Here is a 19,198-nt window from a genome sequence, read left to right on the forward strand (position 1 = left end):
GCCTTCTAAAGACACATTTATGGTGCCAACTAGGTGGCAATACCTTGCAGGGCTGAGGTAATGTTCTCTAGGAGGCTGTATACACTTTAAACCAGCGCTGTTTCTCCCATAGTCAGGATTCATGGGTCCAGGAATCAAAGGGTGGAAATGGGACTGGCACCACTCACTATTACCCCAAGTGACCCACTTCAAAATTTTTGCTTCCTGTCCCTGTGACCTTATGTTCCGTGGGTCTAGAGGTCTTAGTTCCAAAGGGAGGAATGCTCCCACCTGGAGACACATCACTGATTCCATTGAACTAGAAGTTAAGAATGCCACCTGGCCACTTTGGGCTCCTTCTGCCTCTGGATCAACAGACAAAGAAGGGAGTTACCATATTGGCTGGTATGATTGATCCTGATTACCAATATTATATATTATGATATTATACAATGGAAGTAAGGAAATTATGTCTGGAATGCAGGAGATCCCTTGGGGCATCTCTTGGTACTACCATGCCCTGGGATTAAAATCAATGGAAAACTACAGCAACCCAATTATGACATGACTACTAATGGTCCAGACCCTTCAGGAGTGAAGGTTTCGGTCACCCCATCAGGCAAAGAACCATGACCAGCTGAGGTGCTTGCTGAGGGCAAAGGGAATATCGAATGGGTGGTGGAAGAAGGTAGTTCTAAATACTAGTTACAACTATGTGACCAGTTGCAGAACCGAGGACTGTAATTGTTATATCTGCCTTGTATGTGTGCATCAAATATTTTTGTTTCTTCACTTGTAAAATATAAGATGTAAACAGGGCAATGTGTATTGAGTTGTATGTGTCTTCATTGTATCGTGTTAGGTACAAGTATGACTTCATAATGTATTTATTCAGAGATTACGTATGGTTTAAGGAGATGTGTACAGGTGCCAGGTTGACAAGGGGTGGACTGTGATTGTTACAGTTGTGCGTCAACTTGGCTGGGCCAAGATTTTCAGTGGTTTGGCAGTTATGATGTAGTTTGACAGTTGTATGATAATGTGAACTCCATGATGGGATCTGCTGTGAGTAGCCAATTAGTTGAAAGGGAGTTTCCTTGGGAGTGTGGCCTCCATCCAGTTTGGGTAGACTTTCTGGCAAGGCCCCTGGGCTTTTGCTCGCTCTAGATCCTGCACCTGGCTTCTGTTCATCTGACCTCTGGTTCTTGGGACTTGAGCTAGCAGCTTACCTGCCGTCTTGCCTGCCAATCTTGGGATTCATCGGTCTTCGCAGCCTGTGAGCCAGAGCCCTACTCTCTGACCTGCAGATCTTGGGTTCGCCAGCCCCTGCAGCTATGTGAATCAAGAGAAGCCTCCAGCCTGACCCACAGACTTGGGACATTCCAGCCTCTACAACTGCAGGAGCCATTTCCTTGACATAAATTTCTCTATATATACGTTTATACACTTTACTGGTTTTGCTTCTCTAGAGAACCTAGCCTAAGACACCATCGTTGCAGCCACTGTGTCAATCCATCTCATTGAGGGTCTTTCTCTTTTGTGCTGACCTTCTACTTGTCTCACAGGGCAACTCTAGGGGTAGGTTCTCTCTCTGTAAGCTGTGGGGGAAGGTCCTTGTCTCTTTTCAGCTTCTATTGCTCGGCTCCTTGGTGATCTTCATGTGGCATCTGTCTTCCCCCATGTGTCCTTGCTTGTTTCAGTGCCTAAAGTGCTCCTTTTAATCTCAAAAGTGATTTGTTTAAGATACACCCTGCACTGATATGACCTCATTAACATAACAAATAAAACCTTATTCCCAAATGGGATTACACCCACATGTATAGAGGTTAGGATTTACAACACATATTTTTGCAGGGAAACAATTCAATCTATAACAGATAGGAAGAGGGAGTTCACAGTAAAGGATGTCTGCCTTCATAATAAGAGAAATGCAGGTTAAACAACATGATGAACGTTGCGTGTCACTGAACTATACACATAAAGATTGTTGAAATGACAAATGTTTTGTCACCTATATATTTACCAAAGTCCCTGGATGGCCCAAACAATTAAGCACTCGACTGCTAGCCAAAAGGTTGACAGTTCAAACCTACCAGCTGCTCCACCAGAGAAAGATGTGGCAGTCTACTTCCATAAAGATTACAGCCTTGGAAACTCTACAGGGCAGCTCTACTCTGTCCTATAGGGTCACTATGAGTCGGAATCGACTTGACAGCAGTAGGTTTTGGTTTGATATGGGGGATGGGAGTGGATGGGACGGGGTGGAAATGAAATTTCTCTGTGTAACCTTTTTATGTTGTTTTTAACTGTTGAATGGTGTGAATTTATTACCCATTCAAAACTGTAACATTAAACTAATAATAATAAAAGAAGAAAGGAAATAGCACCTACTCACTGGATGGAGGTGAGGATTTCATTATTAAATGATCATTGAGACCCTACCTAGCTCAGTGCTTGCGTCCTGGGGAGCCTCGACATATGGCCATCATTTTTATGGCTTTCCTGCAGTTCTGTGTACACCCAGATACATGGTTCTTCTTCGACATGGGCAGAGATCACTCTTAGGAAGGAGGTGAGTCCTTTTGGAGGGGGAGCCCTGGGCTAGGAGTGTGATGGGATGAGCTCAGGTGGCCCAAATCCCGGGAAAGGGAGGACACTGAGGCCACCAAGATTCGTTCTGCAGGGGAGGAGAGGAGCAGGACCCAGGGAGGGGGTGGGAGAGACAGACAGACTCGGCAGCTGGTCTCCCCAAAGGGGCCCCCAGCAGCTCCCAGGTGTGGACTCCTCCCCTCAGGAGCCCATAACCCCCACCCAGAGTCCGTAAACAGAAACTCACTGCTTCCTAATCAATGATTCCCCTTCTCCTCCCTCCCGCCTGGGTAACCACTAATAAACTTTGGTCTCTATACCTTTGCCTATTCTGTTGTTGTGGGGTACCATCAAGTAGATTCCAAATCACAGTGACCCCATGTGACAGAGTAGAACTTCCCATAGGGTTTCCTAGGCGATAATTTTTACAAAAGCAGATCGTCAAGTCTTTCTCCTGCAGAGCAGCTGGTGGATTCGAACTGCCAACCTTTCAGTTAGCAGCTGAGCGCTTATGATTGTGCCCCCGGGGCTCCATTTGCCTACTCTAAATATTTCATATAAGGGGGATCATACAATATTTGTCCCTTTGAGTCTGACTTATTTCACCTGAACATCATATTTTCAAGGTTCATGCACGTTATAGCATGTATCAGAACTCCATTTCTCTTTATGGCTGAGTAATATTCCATTGTATGGATGGACCACGTTGTTTATCCATCCCCTGTTGATGGGCACTTGGATTCCTTCTACCTTTTGGCAATTGTGAATAGTGATTTAGCAGATCGTTCTAAAGGTGTGGAAACCTCAGCCAGACAAGAACATGCATGAATGTGTCTTTTTCCTCCCTGTTGTTTGGACCAACCCCTGAACTCAGCCCAGGCCACTAGCCTGCTGGGTCCTGGAGACGTCAGTGCTCTGGGTGGAGTCTTCAGAGTAGGGGCTACTGACTGTTCAGGGGCTGCTGGAATCCTGTGACATCAGAGCATGACAGGCCTTCGAAGAGCAATTCGCCTGAACCTCTTTGACAGAAAGGAAAACTGAGGCCCAAGGAGGAGAGGTGACCCAGCCACGGGATGGGCAGGTGTCAGGTGGGACCAGGATGTCTTCTACCCAAACCCCTGGCTGGTTCTTTCCCCAGTGCACCCCGAAGCCTGGGGAGGACGTCCTCTCTCCCAGCACCGACCTTTCCTCCTGGCAGCCAATTTGGGAGAAAGGTGCCAGCGCCCAGCCCTGCCTCCATACCTCTCCTTCCCCAAACATTTAAGATGCTAGAGTTTGAGGGAAGAACTTAGATTGCCCCTCCCTGCCAAGCAGTTTTCCTTCTTCTGCTTGCTCCCTTCCCATGATGGGGGACTCACTTCCTCATGAGACAGCCCATTCTATTTTCAGACAATTGTTGGAAAGCGCTTCCCCGTCTCAGGCCAGGGGCTGCCTCCCGGAGCTTTCACTCTCTGGCCAGGCTCTGCCCAGGTTATAAGGCAGACTGCCCAGTGGAGTTTCAAATGACAGCCCCCAAAAGGCTGCTCTGAGCCCTGGGGCTGCCAGGAAACCAACCTTCCTGGGCCCTGCCAGGGAGCCTCGTGACAATGGCATTTGTATTGGCAGAGTCTTGTTTTAAACATTCCATATCAGAATGTTCATGAGCAGAGGAAATCCCGGAAACCTCTGCTGGAGCGTAGGGGGGGCTCAGAGTTGGGGGGCTGCCCCCCCCCCCAGGCCCTCAGCAGGACGCAGGCATCTAAGCACTAATGACCGCTGACTCACGGGATTGAAACTCGCCTGGGCTGGGAGGCATCCAGGGCAGTGAAGTGGCTGCTAAATTTAGTGGGGCGGCCTCCCAGTGCAGCCTGTAATCACTCCAAGGAGAGACTAATGGCACCGTCCCCTCCCTTCTGCGTCCAACATAGGGAAGGTGGCGGCCACTCTCTGGGCCAGAAGCCCAGTTTGATCAGAAGCCTCTCGCAGAGGCCTCTCAACCACCCTGGGGGGTCAGGACACCAGCGCCTGAATTTTCTAGGTGAGTAAACTGAGGCTAAGGAGCCCTAGTGGCACAATGGTTAAGCGCTTGGCTGTGAACCAAAAGATTTGAACCCACCCAGTGGCTCTGTGGGAGAAAGATCTGGAGCTCTGCTCCTGTAAACATTACAGCCTAGAAACCCTATGGGGCAGTTCTACTCTGACACATGGGGTCGCCATAAATTGGAATCGACTTGAAGGCACCCAACAACAGCAAAAAACTGAGGTTCTAGAGGGGAACCTGCCTAACACCACAGAGCTGATACACAGTGAACTGGAACTCAGAACCAAATGTCCCTGGGCCTTTCCACCACATCATCTGGCCCTCTGATTATGGGTTGAATGGTGTCCCCCTCAAAAGATATGTTGAAGTCCTAACCTCAGTACCTGTGAACGTGGCCTTGTTTGGAAAGAGAGTCTTTGAAGATGCCCTCAGTTCACATGAGGTCATACTGAAGTACTGTCCCTATAAATGAGAAGAGAAAAAAAAAAAGAAAGGAGAAGAGGCTGAGTGACAAGACAGCCACTTGAAGACAGGCAGAGATTGGAGTGACATATTCAAAAGCCAGGGAAATCAGGAGCACCAGGAGCCACCAGAAACTGAAAGAGACAAGGAAGGATCTTCCCCTAGAGTCTTCAGAGGGAGTGTGGCCCTGCCAACACCTTGAATTTGGACTTCTAGCTTCCAGAAGTGTGAGGCAATGAATTGCTGTTGTTTTCAGCCACAGAGTTTGTGGTACTTTGTTACAGCTGCCCCAGGAAACGCATATAAATGGTGTCTTAGTCACCTAGTGCTGCTGTGACAAAACAAAACAAAACATCACAAAGTGGGTGGCTTTAAAGAACAGAAATTTATTGTCTCAAAGTTCTGGAGGCTGTCCAAATTCAGGGTATGGGCAGGGCCATGCGCTCAATCTGAACGCTCTGGGGAAGGAGACTTCCTTGTCTCTTTCTGCTTCTGTAACCACGGGTGCTTCTTGGCATTACTTGGCTGCTTGTAGATGGATCCTCACATGGTATCTGTCTTCCCTCTATGTGTGTCTCTCCGAATCTGTCCTTCCCTTTTATAAAGCACCACTCAGAAGAGATTAGGATTAGGACCCACCCTGCTCTAGTGTGACTTCATTAACTTAACTGATAACGTCTGCAAAGAAAATTTCTATTTCCCCAAACAAGGTCACATTTACCAGTGTAGGAGTTAGGACTTCAACGTATCTTTTTGGGGACACAATTCGACCCATAACAAGAGGGGAGCCATTGAATGTAGAGAAGAGAGAGCAAGGATGATGGGGAGGGGGAGGTTTGGGAGGTGGCTTTGGAGGACAGGAGGAGAGGAAGAGGGTGGTGAGGTTGGGGAGTGGGTAGGGTCTGAAGCAGGACGCACTAGACATTTTGGGGTTTGGCTCTCCCAGCTTTCTTTGCTTTCCCCATGGCACCCCAGCTTCCCTTTTGCAACTCACCTCTCTGCTGTGGGGCTCAGAAGGTGTTAGAACGGGGCTGGCCTCCACTATCTGGAAGCCAGAGGATCCCAGGGACTTCCCCAGCCAGAAAAACCCTCCTAGTCTCAGAGCAGTGGGCTCTTGAGTGAGGCAAGGGCCTCAGGTGTGGGTCAGCCAGGGACGGATTACCCAGTAAGCAAGGTATACACGGGCTTACTTGTGCTTAGATATGGTGAAAAACAGGTGAAATTGTGCAAGCAAGTAAGTACAAGTAAGCCCGTGCATACCTTGTTTACTGGTTAATCTTGCCCTGGGGTCAGCCCTTGGGGCCCCACCACATGTCAGCCCCATAAGAGGTCAGGGTTTCCAGACAAGGGATGGTAAGACAGTGAATGTGTGGTTCCTAGAAGGGGCGGCCCTGGAGAGGTAGGTGGGGAGGAAGGAAGGCTGCAGGAAGGGGGTTGGGCTGGGCCTCAGAGGATGGGGAGAGCTTGGGGAAAGTGGCAAATTCCAAGGAAGCCCGGACTGGCCTAGGCTGTGCTGTGGATGCATGGGTGCATGACCCAGGCAGGGAAACCTGTAGTCCCCAGGGGTGAGCTGGGGGCAGGGTGGGGGGTCGGGGGGACACTGCCCAGGTTCAGGCCTGCTCTCAGGCCCCATCCAAGCGGACGGGAACAGCTGCTTCCTGGTGGTTAAACCATGGGCACACACACACACACACACACACACACACACACACACACAGACACATTCACACTCGTGCAGCTGCAGAATTGTCCGCAACATCCCCCCTCAGCCCGCGTCCAGGTTCCTGCTCATCTCTGTCACAGCCACTAGCAGGGGCAGGTCTCCTGGATGCAGAAGGGCCCTCTGTGTGGCTCCCTGAGCCCATCCCGTGACCCATGTGCCCAAGTGCCTGATGATGCTCAGCAGGGGTGGGGCTGACTGACCCTTACTGAAAGCCCACTAGGTCAGGCCTTCGTCTGACCCTCACCGGCTCTGGGACACAGCAGAGAGAATCCAGGGACTGTGGGAGTCAGGAGGCCCAGGCTGGCTCTGCCTGGCCACATCCCTGTGAGGCTGAAGCTGCCTCCTAGCATTATAGCATCTATACCCTAGGTCTTCCCCTTGCCAGGGGCTTGACATGAATCACTCATTAATTCCCCTAACCTTTCCTGGACACAGGACACCCCGTGGGAACCAGCCAGACCAGGTCACCATCAGGCAGGGGCAGCAACAGTAAAAAAGGAGAACCTAAGTGTCCCTGTCATTGTTGTCAGTTGCTGTCGAGTTGGCTCCAACTCATGGTGACTCATGGTACAACAGAACAAAACATTGCCAGGTCCTGTACCATCTTCATGAACATTGGTATGTTTGAGTCCATTGTTGTCATCATTGTGTCGGTCCATCTCATTGAGGGTTTCCTTCATTTTCACTGACCTTCTACTTTACCAAACATGATGTCCTTTTCTAGTGATTGGTCTTTCCTGATGATGGCTTGCCATCCTTGCTTCTAAGGAGATGTCTTAGTTATCTAGTGCTGCTATTACAGAAATAACACAAGTGGATGGCTTCAACAAACAAGTTTATTCTCTCACAGTCTAGAAGGCTAGAAGTCCAAATTCAGGGCGCCAGCTCCTGGGGAAGGCTTTCTCTCTCTGTTAGCTCTAGAGGAAGGTCCTTGTCATCAATCTTTCCCTGGACTAGGAGCTTCTCAGCACAGGAACCCCAGGTTCAAAGGACATGCTCTTCTCCTGACACTACTTTCTTGGTTGTATGAGGTCCCCAAAAATTTCATGTCCTTGCCACATGTAAAACACATTCACCCCATCATATCATAGCAAAAGTCTTAATTCAACTCCAAGTCCAAAATCCAAAAGTTCCTCTTTATCTGTGAAATCTAGAATACAAGTTAACTGCTTCCAAAGTACAATGATGGAACAGGCATGAGCTAGACATTTTCATTACAAGTGGGAGAAATTGGAGGGAAAGAAGGGATAACCAGCACCAAGCAATTCAGCAGAACACATTACATTAACCCTCAAGGCTTGAAAATAATCCTCTATTCTCTGAGACCATTTACACAATAACTCTGACCTCTAGATTCACCACACTGTCTGGATTCTGGGTGGAGGCCTCTTGGCCCTAGGCTTCAGGTCTCTCTTCCAGGTCCACTGGAATGGCAACTCTGCTCCCCAGAATTTGGACGGCCCCATTCTCCTAGTCCATCTGAGTGGCCACTTCACCCTTTGAGACTTAGGCAGCTCTGCTTCCTGGTTCCTTGGCCTCTCGGCCCCTCAGGCCTCACTGCCCAAGTCTGCCCTGCTTGGGCAAGTGTTCCAAAGCTCATTAGCTCTACCAATAAGTGCCTGTAGGCACCCCACTCTGCCAGGAAGCCTACTGTGCAAAGGCATTCAGCTCCCTCACTCCATGGATTGGCTGCAACGCTGTCTCACGCCAGTCTCCTGGTTCTGCTGTTGCCATTTCTCTGCTGCTTGCTTCCTGCCATCTGTGCAGTCTCCAATATAACACTTCTCTTTGGTTCCTTCTGAGTCCTCACCAGAATTGTCTGACGTCCATAATTCCACCAACAGTCTCCTCAAGGCAATCTAGGCTTTCACTATTAGGCACTTTAAAACTCTTCCAGCCTCTATCCATTCACAGTTTCAAAACTGCTTCTACATTTTAGGTATCTTTTAGAGCAGCACCCCACTCTCTCAGTACTAAATTCTCTCTTAATTATCTAGTGCTGGTATAACAGAAATACCACAAGTGGATGGCTTTAACAGACATGAAGTTTATTCTCTCATGGTCCAGTAGGCTAGAAGTCCAAATTCAGGGCACCAGCTCCAGGGGAAGGCTTTCTCTCTCTTGCCAGCTCTGGGGGAAGGTCCTTGTCATCAGTCTTCCCCTGGTCTACGAGATCCTCAGTGCAGGAACCCCGGGTCCAAAGGACATGCTCTGTACCAGCACTGCTTTCTTTGTGGTAGGGCGTCCCCATGTCTCTGTGCTCACTTCTCTCTTTTATATCTCAAAAGAAATTGGTTTAAGACACAATCTAATCTTGTAGATTGAGTCCTGCCTCATTAACATAACTGCCACTAATCCCATCTCATTAACATTATAGAGACAGGATTTAACAACACATAGGATAATCACATCAGATGACAAAAATGGTGGACAATCACACAATACTGGGAATCATGGCCTAGCCAAGCTGACACATATTTTTAAGGGACACAATTCAATCCATGACAGGAGCATTCTGGTTGTATTTCTTCTAAAACTGATTTGTTCATTCTTCTCACAGTCATGGAATATTCAATATTCTTCACCAACAGCACAGTTCAAAAGTGTCAATTCTTCTGTCTTCCTTTTTCATCGTCCAGCTTTCACATGTATATGAGGCAATTGAAAAGACCATGGCTTCCTCAGATTCACCTTAGTCGTCAAAGTGATATTTTGCTTTTTAAAACTTTATTGTTGTTAGGTGCTGTCTTAGTCATCTAGTGCTGCTATAACAGAAATACCACAAGTGGATGGTTTTAATGAAGACAAGTTTACTTCCCACAGTCCAAGTAGGCTAAAAGTCCAAATTCAGGGCATCAGCTCCAGGGGAAGGCTTTTTCTCTCTGTCGGCCACCTTCTCTTTGGTGTTCCCCCGGACTAGGAGCTTCTCTGCACAGGGACCCCGGTCCAAAGGACGTGCTCTTCTCCCAGCACTGCTTTCTTGATGATATGAGGTCCCCAACTCTCTGCTTTCTTCCCTTTCATTTTATTTCTTGAGAGATAAAAAGTAGTGCAGGCCACACCCCAGGGAAACTCCCTTTACATTGGGTGTGACCTGGGTAGAGGTGGTGTTACAATCTCACCCTAATCCTCTTTAACATAAAATTACAATCACAAAATGGAGGACAACCACACAATTCTGGGAATCATGGCCCAGCCAAATTGATACACACTTTTTTGGGGACATAATTCAAACCATGACATTCCACCCTTTGGCCCCCAAAACATCACATCCTTGCAACATGGAAAACATATTCACCCCATCATATCATAGCAAAAGTCTTAACTCCAAGTCCAAAATCTAAAAATTCCTCTTCATCTGTGAAATCTAGAATACAAGTTATCTGCTTCCAAAGGTACAATGGCAGAACAGGCACAAGCTAGACATTTCCATAACAAATGGGAGAAACTAGAGGAAAAGAAGTGATAACAGGCACCAAGCAAGTCAGCAGAACACATTACATTAGCCCTCAGGGCTTTAAAAATAATCTTCTGTTCTCTGAGACAATTTACACAATGGCCCTGCCCTCCAGACTCTAGGTATTGGCCACAGTCTCTGAATTTTGAGTGGAGACCCCTCTGCCCTGGGCTTCAGCTCCGCCTTCCAGGCCCGCTGGGAACTCTGCTCCCTTGGCTTTAGGCGCACCATTCTCGGAGTGACAACTCCACCCTTAGAAATACCAGAGGCTATCGCTCCACCCTTTGAAACCCCTGAGGTCATGGCCATACCTTTTGAGACTGAGGCAGCTCAGCTTCTTGTGTCCCTTGTCTCTTCAGCTTCTGCTTCTGTTTCCTGTGGCCTCTTGGCCCTTGGGCCTCACGCCTGCATCTGCCCTGCTGGGGCAAGTGTTCCAAAGCTCGGTAACTCCACCAATAAGTGCCTGGAGGCACCCCACTCTATCAGAAGCCTGCTGCACACAGGCACTCAGCTCTCTCACTCCATGGGTCGGCAAGCCTAGCTCCACCGATATGTGCCCGGAGGCACCCCATTCCGCCAGGAAGCCTCCTGCTCGCAGGCACTCAGCTCTCTCGCTCTGGGTCGGCTCCAGCGCCGTCTCACGCTGGTCTCCTGGTTCTGCTGCTGTTGGTTCTCCACCACCGTCGCTTCTCTGCTGCTGTTGGTCCTTTGCTGCCACCACTGCTCTATCCATTCACAGTTTCAAAACCGCTTCCACATTTTAGGTGTCTGTTAGAGCAGCACCCCACTCCTGGTACCAAATTCTGTCTTAGTCGTCTAGTGCTGCTATAACAGGAATACCACAAGTGGATGGTTTTAATGAAGACAAGTTTATTTCCCACAGTCCAAGTAGGCTAAAAGTCCAAATTCAGGGCTTCGGCTCCAGGGGAAGGCTTTTTCTCTCTGTCGGCCACCTTCTCTTTGGTGTTCCCCCAGACTAGGAGCTTCTCTGCACAGGGACCCTGGTCCAAAGGACACGCTCTGCTCCCAGCACTGCTTTCTTGATGGTATGAGGTCCCCAACTCTCTGCTTGCTTCCCTTTCCTCTTATCTCTTGAGAGATAAAAGGTAGTGCAGGTCACACCCCGGGGAAACTCCCTTTACATTGGATCAGGGGTGTGACCTGGGTAGAGATGGTGTTACAATCCCACCCTAATCCTCTTTAACATAAAATTACAATCACAAAATGGAAGCCAACCACACAGTTCTGGGAATCATGGACCAGCCAAATTGATAGACACATTTTTTGGGGGACATAATTCAAACCATGACAGGTGCCATCAAGTTGTTTCTGACTCATAGCAAACCTATATACAACAGAATGAAACACTGCCTGGTCCTGCGCCATCCTCACAATCATTGTTAAATTCTTGTTTTAAAACTTTATAGAGATCTTTTGCAGCAGGTTTGCCCAATGTAATATTTTGTTTGATTTCTAGACTACTGATTTCTCTACTACCTGCCAGTTTGTCGTACTGTGGGGGCTATTGTGTTGCTGTGATGCTTGGAGTTATGCCACCAGTATTTCAAATACCAGTGGGGTCACACATCTGGTCAGGTTTCAGCAGAGCTTCCAGACCAAGACAGACTATGAAGAAAGGTCTGGCAATCTACCTCCAAAAATCAACCTATGAAAACACTATGGATCACAACAGAATATTGTCCGATATACCACAAGTACCACAGCCTCCTCCAGACTGAGTCCAGCAAAACTAGACGGTGCCCGGCCACCACCACTGGCTGCTCTGACAGGGATCACAATAGAGGGTCCTGGACAGAGCTGGAGAAAAATGTAGAACAAACTTCTAACTCTCTCTCTCTCTCTCTCTCTCACACACACACACACACACACACACACAAAAGACCAGACTTACTGGTCTGACAGAGACTGGAGAAACCCCAAGAGTATGGCCCCTTGGACTCCCTTTTAACTCAATACTGAAGTCACTCCCGAAGTTCACCCTTCAGTCAAAGATTAGACAGGTCCAATTAGGGGCAAGGATGAGAAGGCAGGAGGGGACAGGAAATATGGTAACAGGGAACCCAAGGTCTAGAAGGGGAGAGTGTTGACATGTCATGGGGGTGGCAACCAATGCCACAAAACAATATGTGTATGAATTCTTTAATGAGAAACTAATTTGCTCTGTAAACCTTCATCTAAAATACAATAAAAAAAGAAATAAAAGAATATTGTCCAATATAGTGCTGGAAGATGAGCACCCTAGGTTGGACCAAACCAAAACCAAACCCACTGCCGTTGAGTTGATTCCGACTCATAGCGACCCTACAGGACAGAGCAGACTGGGGTTTCCAAGGAGCAGCTGGTGAATTAGAACTGTTGACCTTTTGGTTAGCAGCCAAGCTCTTAACCACTGTGCAACTTAGGTTGGAAGTCACTCAAAATACACAGTGGCCACAACAATGGACTGGAGAATACCAACAATCATGAAGATGACACCGGACCAGGCGGCATTTCGTTCTATTATACATGGAGTTGCCGTGAGTTGGATTCCAGGACAGCAAACAACAAACATAATTTGGTTGACAAATTTTAATGCAATGACACATACGTACACAATATATACATATACACGTATATATGAACGTATGTGTATATATATACGTATATATAGATATACATACCATATATCGTTATAGGGAAACTTGGGTGGTGCAAGCAGTTTTCCTCCAGCTGCTAAGCTAAACGTTGGCGGTTCAAACCCACCCAGTGGCGCCACAGAAGAAAGGTCTGGATAGTTTGCTTCTGTAAAGATTACAGTCAAGAAAGCCCTGTGGGGGCAGTTCTACTTTGTAACACATAGAATCCCATGGGTTGGGTCGCCATGTTGTTGTTAAGTGCTTTCAAGTCAACTTTGACTCATAGAGACCCCGTGTGACAGAGTAGAACTGCACCATAGGGTTTTCTAAGCTGTAATTTTTACAGAAGCAGATCTCCAGGTCTTTTCTTCCGTGGAGGGGCTGGTGGGTTCAAACTGCCGACCTTTCAGTTAGCAGCCTAATGCTTAACCATGGCAACACCAGGGCTTCTTACACCGTTATAAATTAAAAACCAAACCCACTGCCGTTGAGTGGATTCCGACTCCTAGTGACCCATAGTGACCCTATAGGACAGAGTAGAACTGCCCCGTATGGTTTCCAAGGCTGTAATTTTTGTGGAAGCTGACTGCCACTTTTCTTCCACGGAGTGGCTGGTGGGTTTGAATAGCCTACCTTTTGGTTAGCAGCCCAGTGCTTAACCACTGCGCCACCAGGGCTCCTTTATATCATTATATACAATGATAATTATATATGATTTGGCTGACAAATCTAAATGTAATGATATATATGTGATATATCATATATAGAAGCCCTGGTGTGCAGTAGCTAAGCGCTCACTTAACCGAAAGGTAGGCTGTTAGAACTCACCAGCTGCTCCGTGGGAGAAAGATGTGGCAGTCAACTTTCGTAAAGATTACAGCCTTGGAAATCTTATGGGGTAATTCTAAACTGCCCGATAGGATCGCTGAGTCGGAATGACTCCATGGCAACCGGGTTGTTTCATGGGCTGGAGCCCTGGTGGGTTAAGAGGTTGGCTGTTAATCAAAAGATCGGCAGTTCGAATCTACCAGTTGCTCCTTGGAAACTATATGGGGAAGTTCTAGTCTGTCCTATAGCGTTGCTATGAGTCGGAATCGAATCCACAGCAAGGGGTTTGGTTTTTAAAAAAAAAAAATTTTTTATCGTGCGTTCATACAGAGCCGCCCATCCAATTCCTTAAAGTGCGCAGACGCTGCAGTGCCCAATCATCCTCCCCGCCGTCAGAGGGCGCTGCAGACACTGAGCAGGCCCTGCGTGTCCCCTCTCGCCTCTCACTCCCACCCTTCTCCCGCCACGCAGTTTCTTTCCGGTTGCTCCGGAAGTTCAAGCTCCTAGTGCGAGGAGCTGTGTTTCCCGCTCCGGGGTGTCTGGGGCTCCGGGTGCGATGGGCGGGAGGTGAGTGTTGAGTAGTTCCCAGCGCCGCTTTCCTCCCTGGTGGAGCGCGCTTTTCCCGGTCGGCTTCCCGCGCACCGCCAGGCCTGTTCTCCGCAGGCCCCCGCCGCCGCTGAGCCCTGTCGGTCTCGGTCCTGGCCCTTTTCGAGCCTCTTCTTGGGCGGCTCCATGCAGACAGCTCCGGCAGCCCCCCTGAGAAATCTTCCGCTGCCGAGGCTGCGCGCCCCATCGTCCCCCTCTCCCCACGCCCTGTGCGGTAGGGGAACGAATGAATGAGCATACGAATGAATGAATCACTGCCTGCTGGCTCTCTCCGCAGGTGACACACGAGCGGGTAGGAGCAGTGAGAAGACGGGGACAGAATGAACCGGGCCAAGACCGCCACGGTCCGGAGGCCCAGCGCTTCGGCTAAGCCTTCAGGCGAGTGGCTTCTCCCTGTTGCGGGGCTGCGGGTTCAACGGGGGCCTCTCGGCTTTGCCACTTAGCCCGAGTTGGAGCTTGCTATTCTGCAGCGGAGGCTGGTTTATGTTACTGGGGGAGGAACAGCTCAGAAAAGGAGGATGAGAATGGTGCACACCACGAAGAATGCAACCAGTGTCACTGAATTTATATGTAGAAATTGCTGAGTTGGCGTGTGTTCTGCTGTGTATGTTCTCAACAACAACCAAAAATTTAAAAAACAACCATACGGGATCAAACTGACAACAGCAACTTGAAAAATTGGACAGGGAACTTAGGGGCCAGTGAGTTTATGTTAATGAGAGAGGAACAACTCAGAAAGGGAGAGTGAGAATGGTTGTACAACTTGAAGAATGAAATCAGTGTCACTGAATTGTACATGTAGAAGTTGTTGAATTGGCGTATGTTTTGCAGTAAAGAAAAATAGCTGTCAGTCCTCAGGGATGCTTGGAGTTCCTGTGAGACTTGGAAAAGCTTCAGCCTCCTACAGGGACTAGGTATCTTGTTTCGTGCTGTGCCTGGAGGCAGATCGTAGCCTCCGGTGGTGGTTAGATGCAGGCTCTGGAGCCGACTCCCTAAACTCACATCCCTGGACTCACATCCCGGTCTTTACCAGTCCCTAGCTGTGCCATGTTGGGCGTGTTACTTAACCTCTCGGTGCCTTGTTTTCCTCATCTGTAAGAGAAGAGTTATTCATTGCCATCGAGTTGATTCCAAATAATGACGGCCCCATGTGTGCAGAATAGAACTACATTCAATAGGGGTTTCAAGGCTGTGACTTTTCAGAAGCAGATCACCAGGCCTTTCTTCCAGGGTACCTCTGGGTGGGTTTGAACTGCCAGCCTTTTGGCTGGTAGTCAAGCCCTTAACCATTTGCGCCCCCCAGGGACCCTTTAAATAAGAGTCCTTATTTTTGTTAGTTGCTATCAGTTGATTTAGTGTCTATGTCAGAAACACATTGAAGATTAAATGAACTAATACTTTTAAATGATTTAGAGGTGGCCTGCTGCATAGTGAGCACTGTGTAACTGTGAGCCAGCATTGTACCGGTTCCAGCCCTGCTGTTAACCTCAGCTTGTTTCTTGCCTTTTCGGACCCTTGTCTAGTCACCTCTGAAATAACAGTAGGCTGGGTCCAGTCTCTGAGATCCTTTCTACCTCGGGCATTGTGTAAGCATGCAACCTGTTTTCTCTGCAGGACACCCTCCACCAGGAGATTTCATTGCCCTGGGCTCAAAGGGACAGGCCAGTGAGTCGAAAACGGCGTCCACTCTGCTGAAACCAGCCCCCTCTGGCCTGCCGTCAGAGCGCAAGCGGGATGCCGCGGCCACGTTATCTGGGGCCTCAGCGCTGACCGGTCTCACCAAACGCCCCAAACTCTCGTCCACACCTCCACTGAGTGCCCTAGGGCGCCTGGCTGAGGCTGCAGTGGCAGAAAAACGAGCTATTTCTCCCTCAATTAAGGAACCATCTGTGGTACCGATAGAAGGTAAAGTCAGTCCCTGGACTTTTTCTGGGAAAGTAGCCACACCAGGTCAGCTGAGCAGGGGTTCATTGGCAGCCACATCCAGGCTTTGCACCCCATGGGGTTCTTTCTCCTTTGGGAAAACCAGTAAGAAAACCAGTTGCTGTCAGGTCATCTCTGATGACAACCCTACATGTGTCAGTAGAACTGTGCTCATAGGGTTTTCAAGGCTGCAACCTTTTGGAAGTAGATTGTCAGGCCTTTCTTCTGAGGTGCTTCTGGATGGACTCAAACCTCTAACCTCTTGGTTAGCAGCTGAGCACGTTGACCACTTGCACCACCCAGGGACTCCTTGGATGAAACAGAAGTAGCATTTGCCAGTGCCTGTTCTAGGGATGTGCTTGTGGTTGTCTCCTTATGTGTGGAGCTGCCTGGGGAGGCGGCGTGCTCATCCGTGGCTGGGTGCACCTGATGCTTCTGCTTGCTGATGACCTCCCCCGTGTCCCTGAGGCTTTGGGGGGCTGGTGGGCATCTCCATTTCTGTCTCTGCTCTGACTGGAGCAATGGCACCTGCCAGTCCTGCCCACAGTGCTTCTGGATGAGATTGAGGCCGCCGAGCTAGAGGGCAATGACGAGCGCATCGAGGGCGTGCTGTGCGGGGCAGCCAAGCAGCTGCGGCTCACACGGGCCAAGCCGGACAGCACGCTCTACCTGAGCCTCATGTACCTGGCCAAGATCAAGCCCAACATCTTTGCCACAGAGGGCGTCATTGAGGTGAGGGTGGTCCCCTGTCCTGGAAGGGGGCTGGACTCCGTGGCCATGACCCCTTTTCTCTTTCCTCCAGCGGCCCCCCTGGAACCACACCAACTGGCCTGTGGTGCAGGGGGAGATGGGAGCCTCTGCTCTCCTGGGTAACGCAAGCCTGCCTCACCCAGGCGCTGTGCAGCCTCCTGCGTCGTGATGCCTCCATCAACTTCAAAGCCAAAGGGAATAGTCTGGTCTCTGTGCTGGCCTGCAGCCTCCTCATGGCTGCCTATGAAGAGGACGAGAACTGGCCTGAAATCTTTGTTAAGGTGAGTCCGCTTTCTGACCAGGTCCCCACTCTGGTGGTGATGAGAACAGAGTGCCAGGTGAGGGGTGGTGGCCTGTTGGAGTCTGGGGAAGAGGAGCACACGAGCCTGAGAGCAGAGCGCGGGGGCCAGCTGTTGGACCCCTGGGAGAAGCCCAAGGCCTGTCCTCCACTGTCTGCTCTCTCCAGAGAGCTGTTTCTGGTGGCTCCAGCATTGACCCTCCCAGGTGGCCACACTGCTAGGCACACAAGAAACACTCATCTTGATCCCTGCTGGGGCAGAGGTGGGGCTGGGGCCAGCAACCTGGAGCGTTGGGGGCAGAGAGTGCGCTTGCAGGTGTGGGCTCAGCTGGGCGGGGCTCCATCCCTGCAGGTGTACATCGAGGACTCCCTGGGTGAGCGCATCTGGGTGGACAGCCCACACTGCAAGACCTTTGTGGACAATATCCAGACAGCCTTCAACACCAAGATGCCCCCCAAGAGCGTGCTACTGCAGGGGGAGGCGGGGCGTGGCGGGGGAGACCTCAGTGCTGGTGAGGGGCCATGAGGTTGAGAGAGGGTGGGGTTTCCTACTGTGAAGGGAAGGGCTGTGCCCATGACCTTCCCAGGCCTAGTGAGTAGGGTGCTCATGGGATGCTGGGATGAGGGCGTGAGTGTGCCCGCAGGGATGTTAGGATGAGAATATGAGTATGCCTGTGAGGACGCTGGGATTAGGGCGTGAATGTGCCTGTGGGGCGAATGTGCGAGTGTGCCTGCAGGAATGCTGTGAATATGCTCACAGGGACGCCAGATGAGGGCGTGAGTGTGCCTTTGGAGATGCCGGGGTGAGGGTGTTAGCGTGCCTGTGAGGACGAGGGCATGAGCGTGCCTGTGGGGTTGCCAGGACAAGGCTGTGAGTGTGCCCATGTGGACATGGAATTGAGGGTGTGAGTGTGCCTGTGAAGAAGACAGGACAAGGCTGTGAGTGTGCCCATGCAGACTCTGGGACTCAGGTATGAGTGTGCCTGTGGGAAAGCTACGATGAGGCCGTAAGTGTGCCTGCAGGAATATCAGGATGAGGGTGTGAGTGTGCCCGTGGGGATGAGGGTGTGAGTGTGCCCGTGGGGATGAGGGTATGAGTGTGCCTGTGGGGATGCCAGGACAAGGCCGTGAGTGTGCCCACGGGGACACGGAGATGAGGGTGTGAGTGAATGTACCTGCGGGAAGGCCAGGATGAGGCTGTGAGTGTGCCATGGCCCGTCTGCACAGGAAACAGCCCGCACCCCTCCCTCACTGAGGAGGAGGACAGCCAGACGGAGCTTCTGATCGCGGAGGAGAAGCTGAGTCCTGAGCAGGAGGGCCAGCTCATGCCCAGGTCGGTGTCTGCACCCCAGCTCATTGGCTCTTCTGCCGCCTCAGGGACCCGGGGCGGGGGTGCTGGGCGGCAGGCAGGGTGACTCCCTGAGAAGAGATGTCCTCCTTCTCTCTGTCCCAGGTATGATGACCTCACGGAGAGCGTGGAGGAGTACGTGCTGGATGTGCTTCGAGATCAGCTCACCCGGCGCCAGCCCATCGACAATGTCTCAAGGAACCTGCTACGACTGCTCACTTCCACCTGCGGCTACAAGGAGGTGCGGCTGATGACGGTGCAGAAGCTGGAAATGTGGCTGCAGAACCCCAAGGTGAGCGCTGGTGAGGGAGGGGGGCGGGAGGCGGGGGGCGGGACGCCCAAGGCTGGGGCTGAGCAGGCACACCCACCTCCGGCAGCTGACCAGGCCGGCTCAGGACCTGCTGATGTCCGTGTGCATGAACTGCAACACGCACGGCGCCGAGGACGTGGACGTCATCTCCCACCTGATCAAGATCCGCCTCAAGCCCAAAGTGCTGCTCAACCACTATATGCTGTGTGTCAGGTGTGGTGGGGGATGGGGGCTCCCCTCAGTCACTGCACGCTGTGTGTCAGGTGTGG

At 50.4% G+C, this 19,198-nt stretch overlaps 1 protein-coding gene across 2 annotated transcripts in view; it reads left to right on the forward strand.

Annotated features, from left to right (window-relative positions):
* The first annotated feature begins 14,199 nt into the window (after positions 1–14,199).
* Positions 14,200–19,198, forward strand: part of INTS1 (integrator complex subunit 1) — a 33,998-nt gene continuing 28,999 nt past the window's right edge. Inside the window, exons 1-9 of one of the 2 annotated variants that reach the window (XM_023740244.1) lie at positions 14,200–14,261; positions 14,578–14,678; positions 15,915–16,205; positions 16,759–16,955; positions 17,117–17,254; positions 17,624–17,783; positions 18,499–18,604; positions 18,725–18,911; positions 18,997–19,142. In XM_023740244.1, coding sequence (XP_023596012.1) covers positions 14,621–14,678; positions 15,915–16,205; positions 16,759–16,955; positions 17,117–17,254; positions 17,624–17,783; positions 18,499–18,604; positions 18,725–18,911; positions 18,997–19,142 — 1,283 coding nt within the window. In that variant the 5' untranslated portion in view covers positions 14,200–14,261; positions 14,578–14,620. Of the gene's footprint in view, positions 14,262–14,514; positions 14,679–15,914; positions 16,206–16,758; positions 16,956–17,116; positions 17,255–17,623; positions 17,784–18,498; positions 18,605–18,724; positions 18,912–18,996; positions 19,143–19,198 lie in introns of those variants that run through there. The other variant, XM_004385930.2, reaches the window with a different exon arrangement.

This window comes from Trichechus manatus, unplaced genomic scaffold (assembly GCF_000243295.1).
Source record: "Trichechus manatus latirostris isolate Lorelei unplaced genomic scaffold, TriManLat1.0 scaffold00151, whole genome shotgun sequence".
NCBI classification, from domain to species: domain Eukaryota; kingdom Metazoa; phylum Chordata; class Mammalia; order Sirenia; family Trichechidae; genus Trichechus; species Trichechus manatus.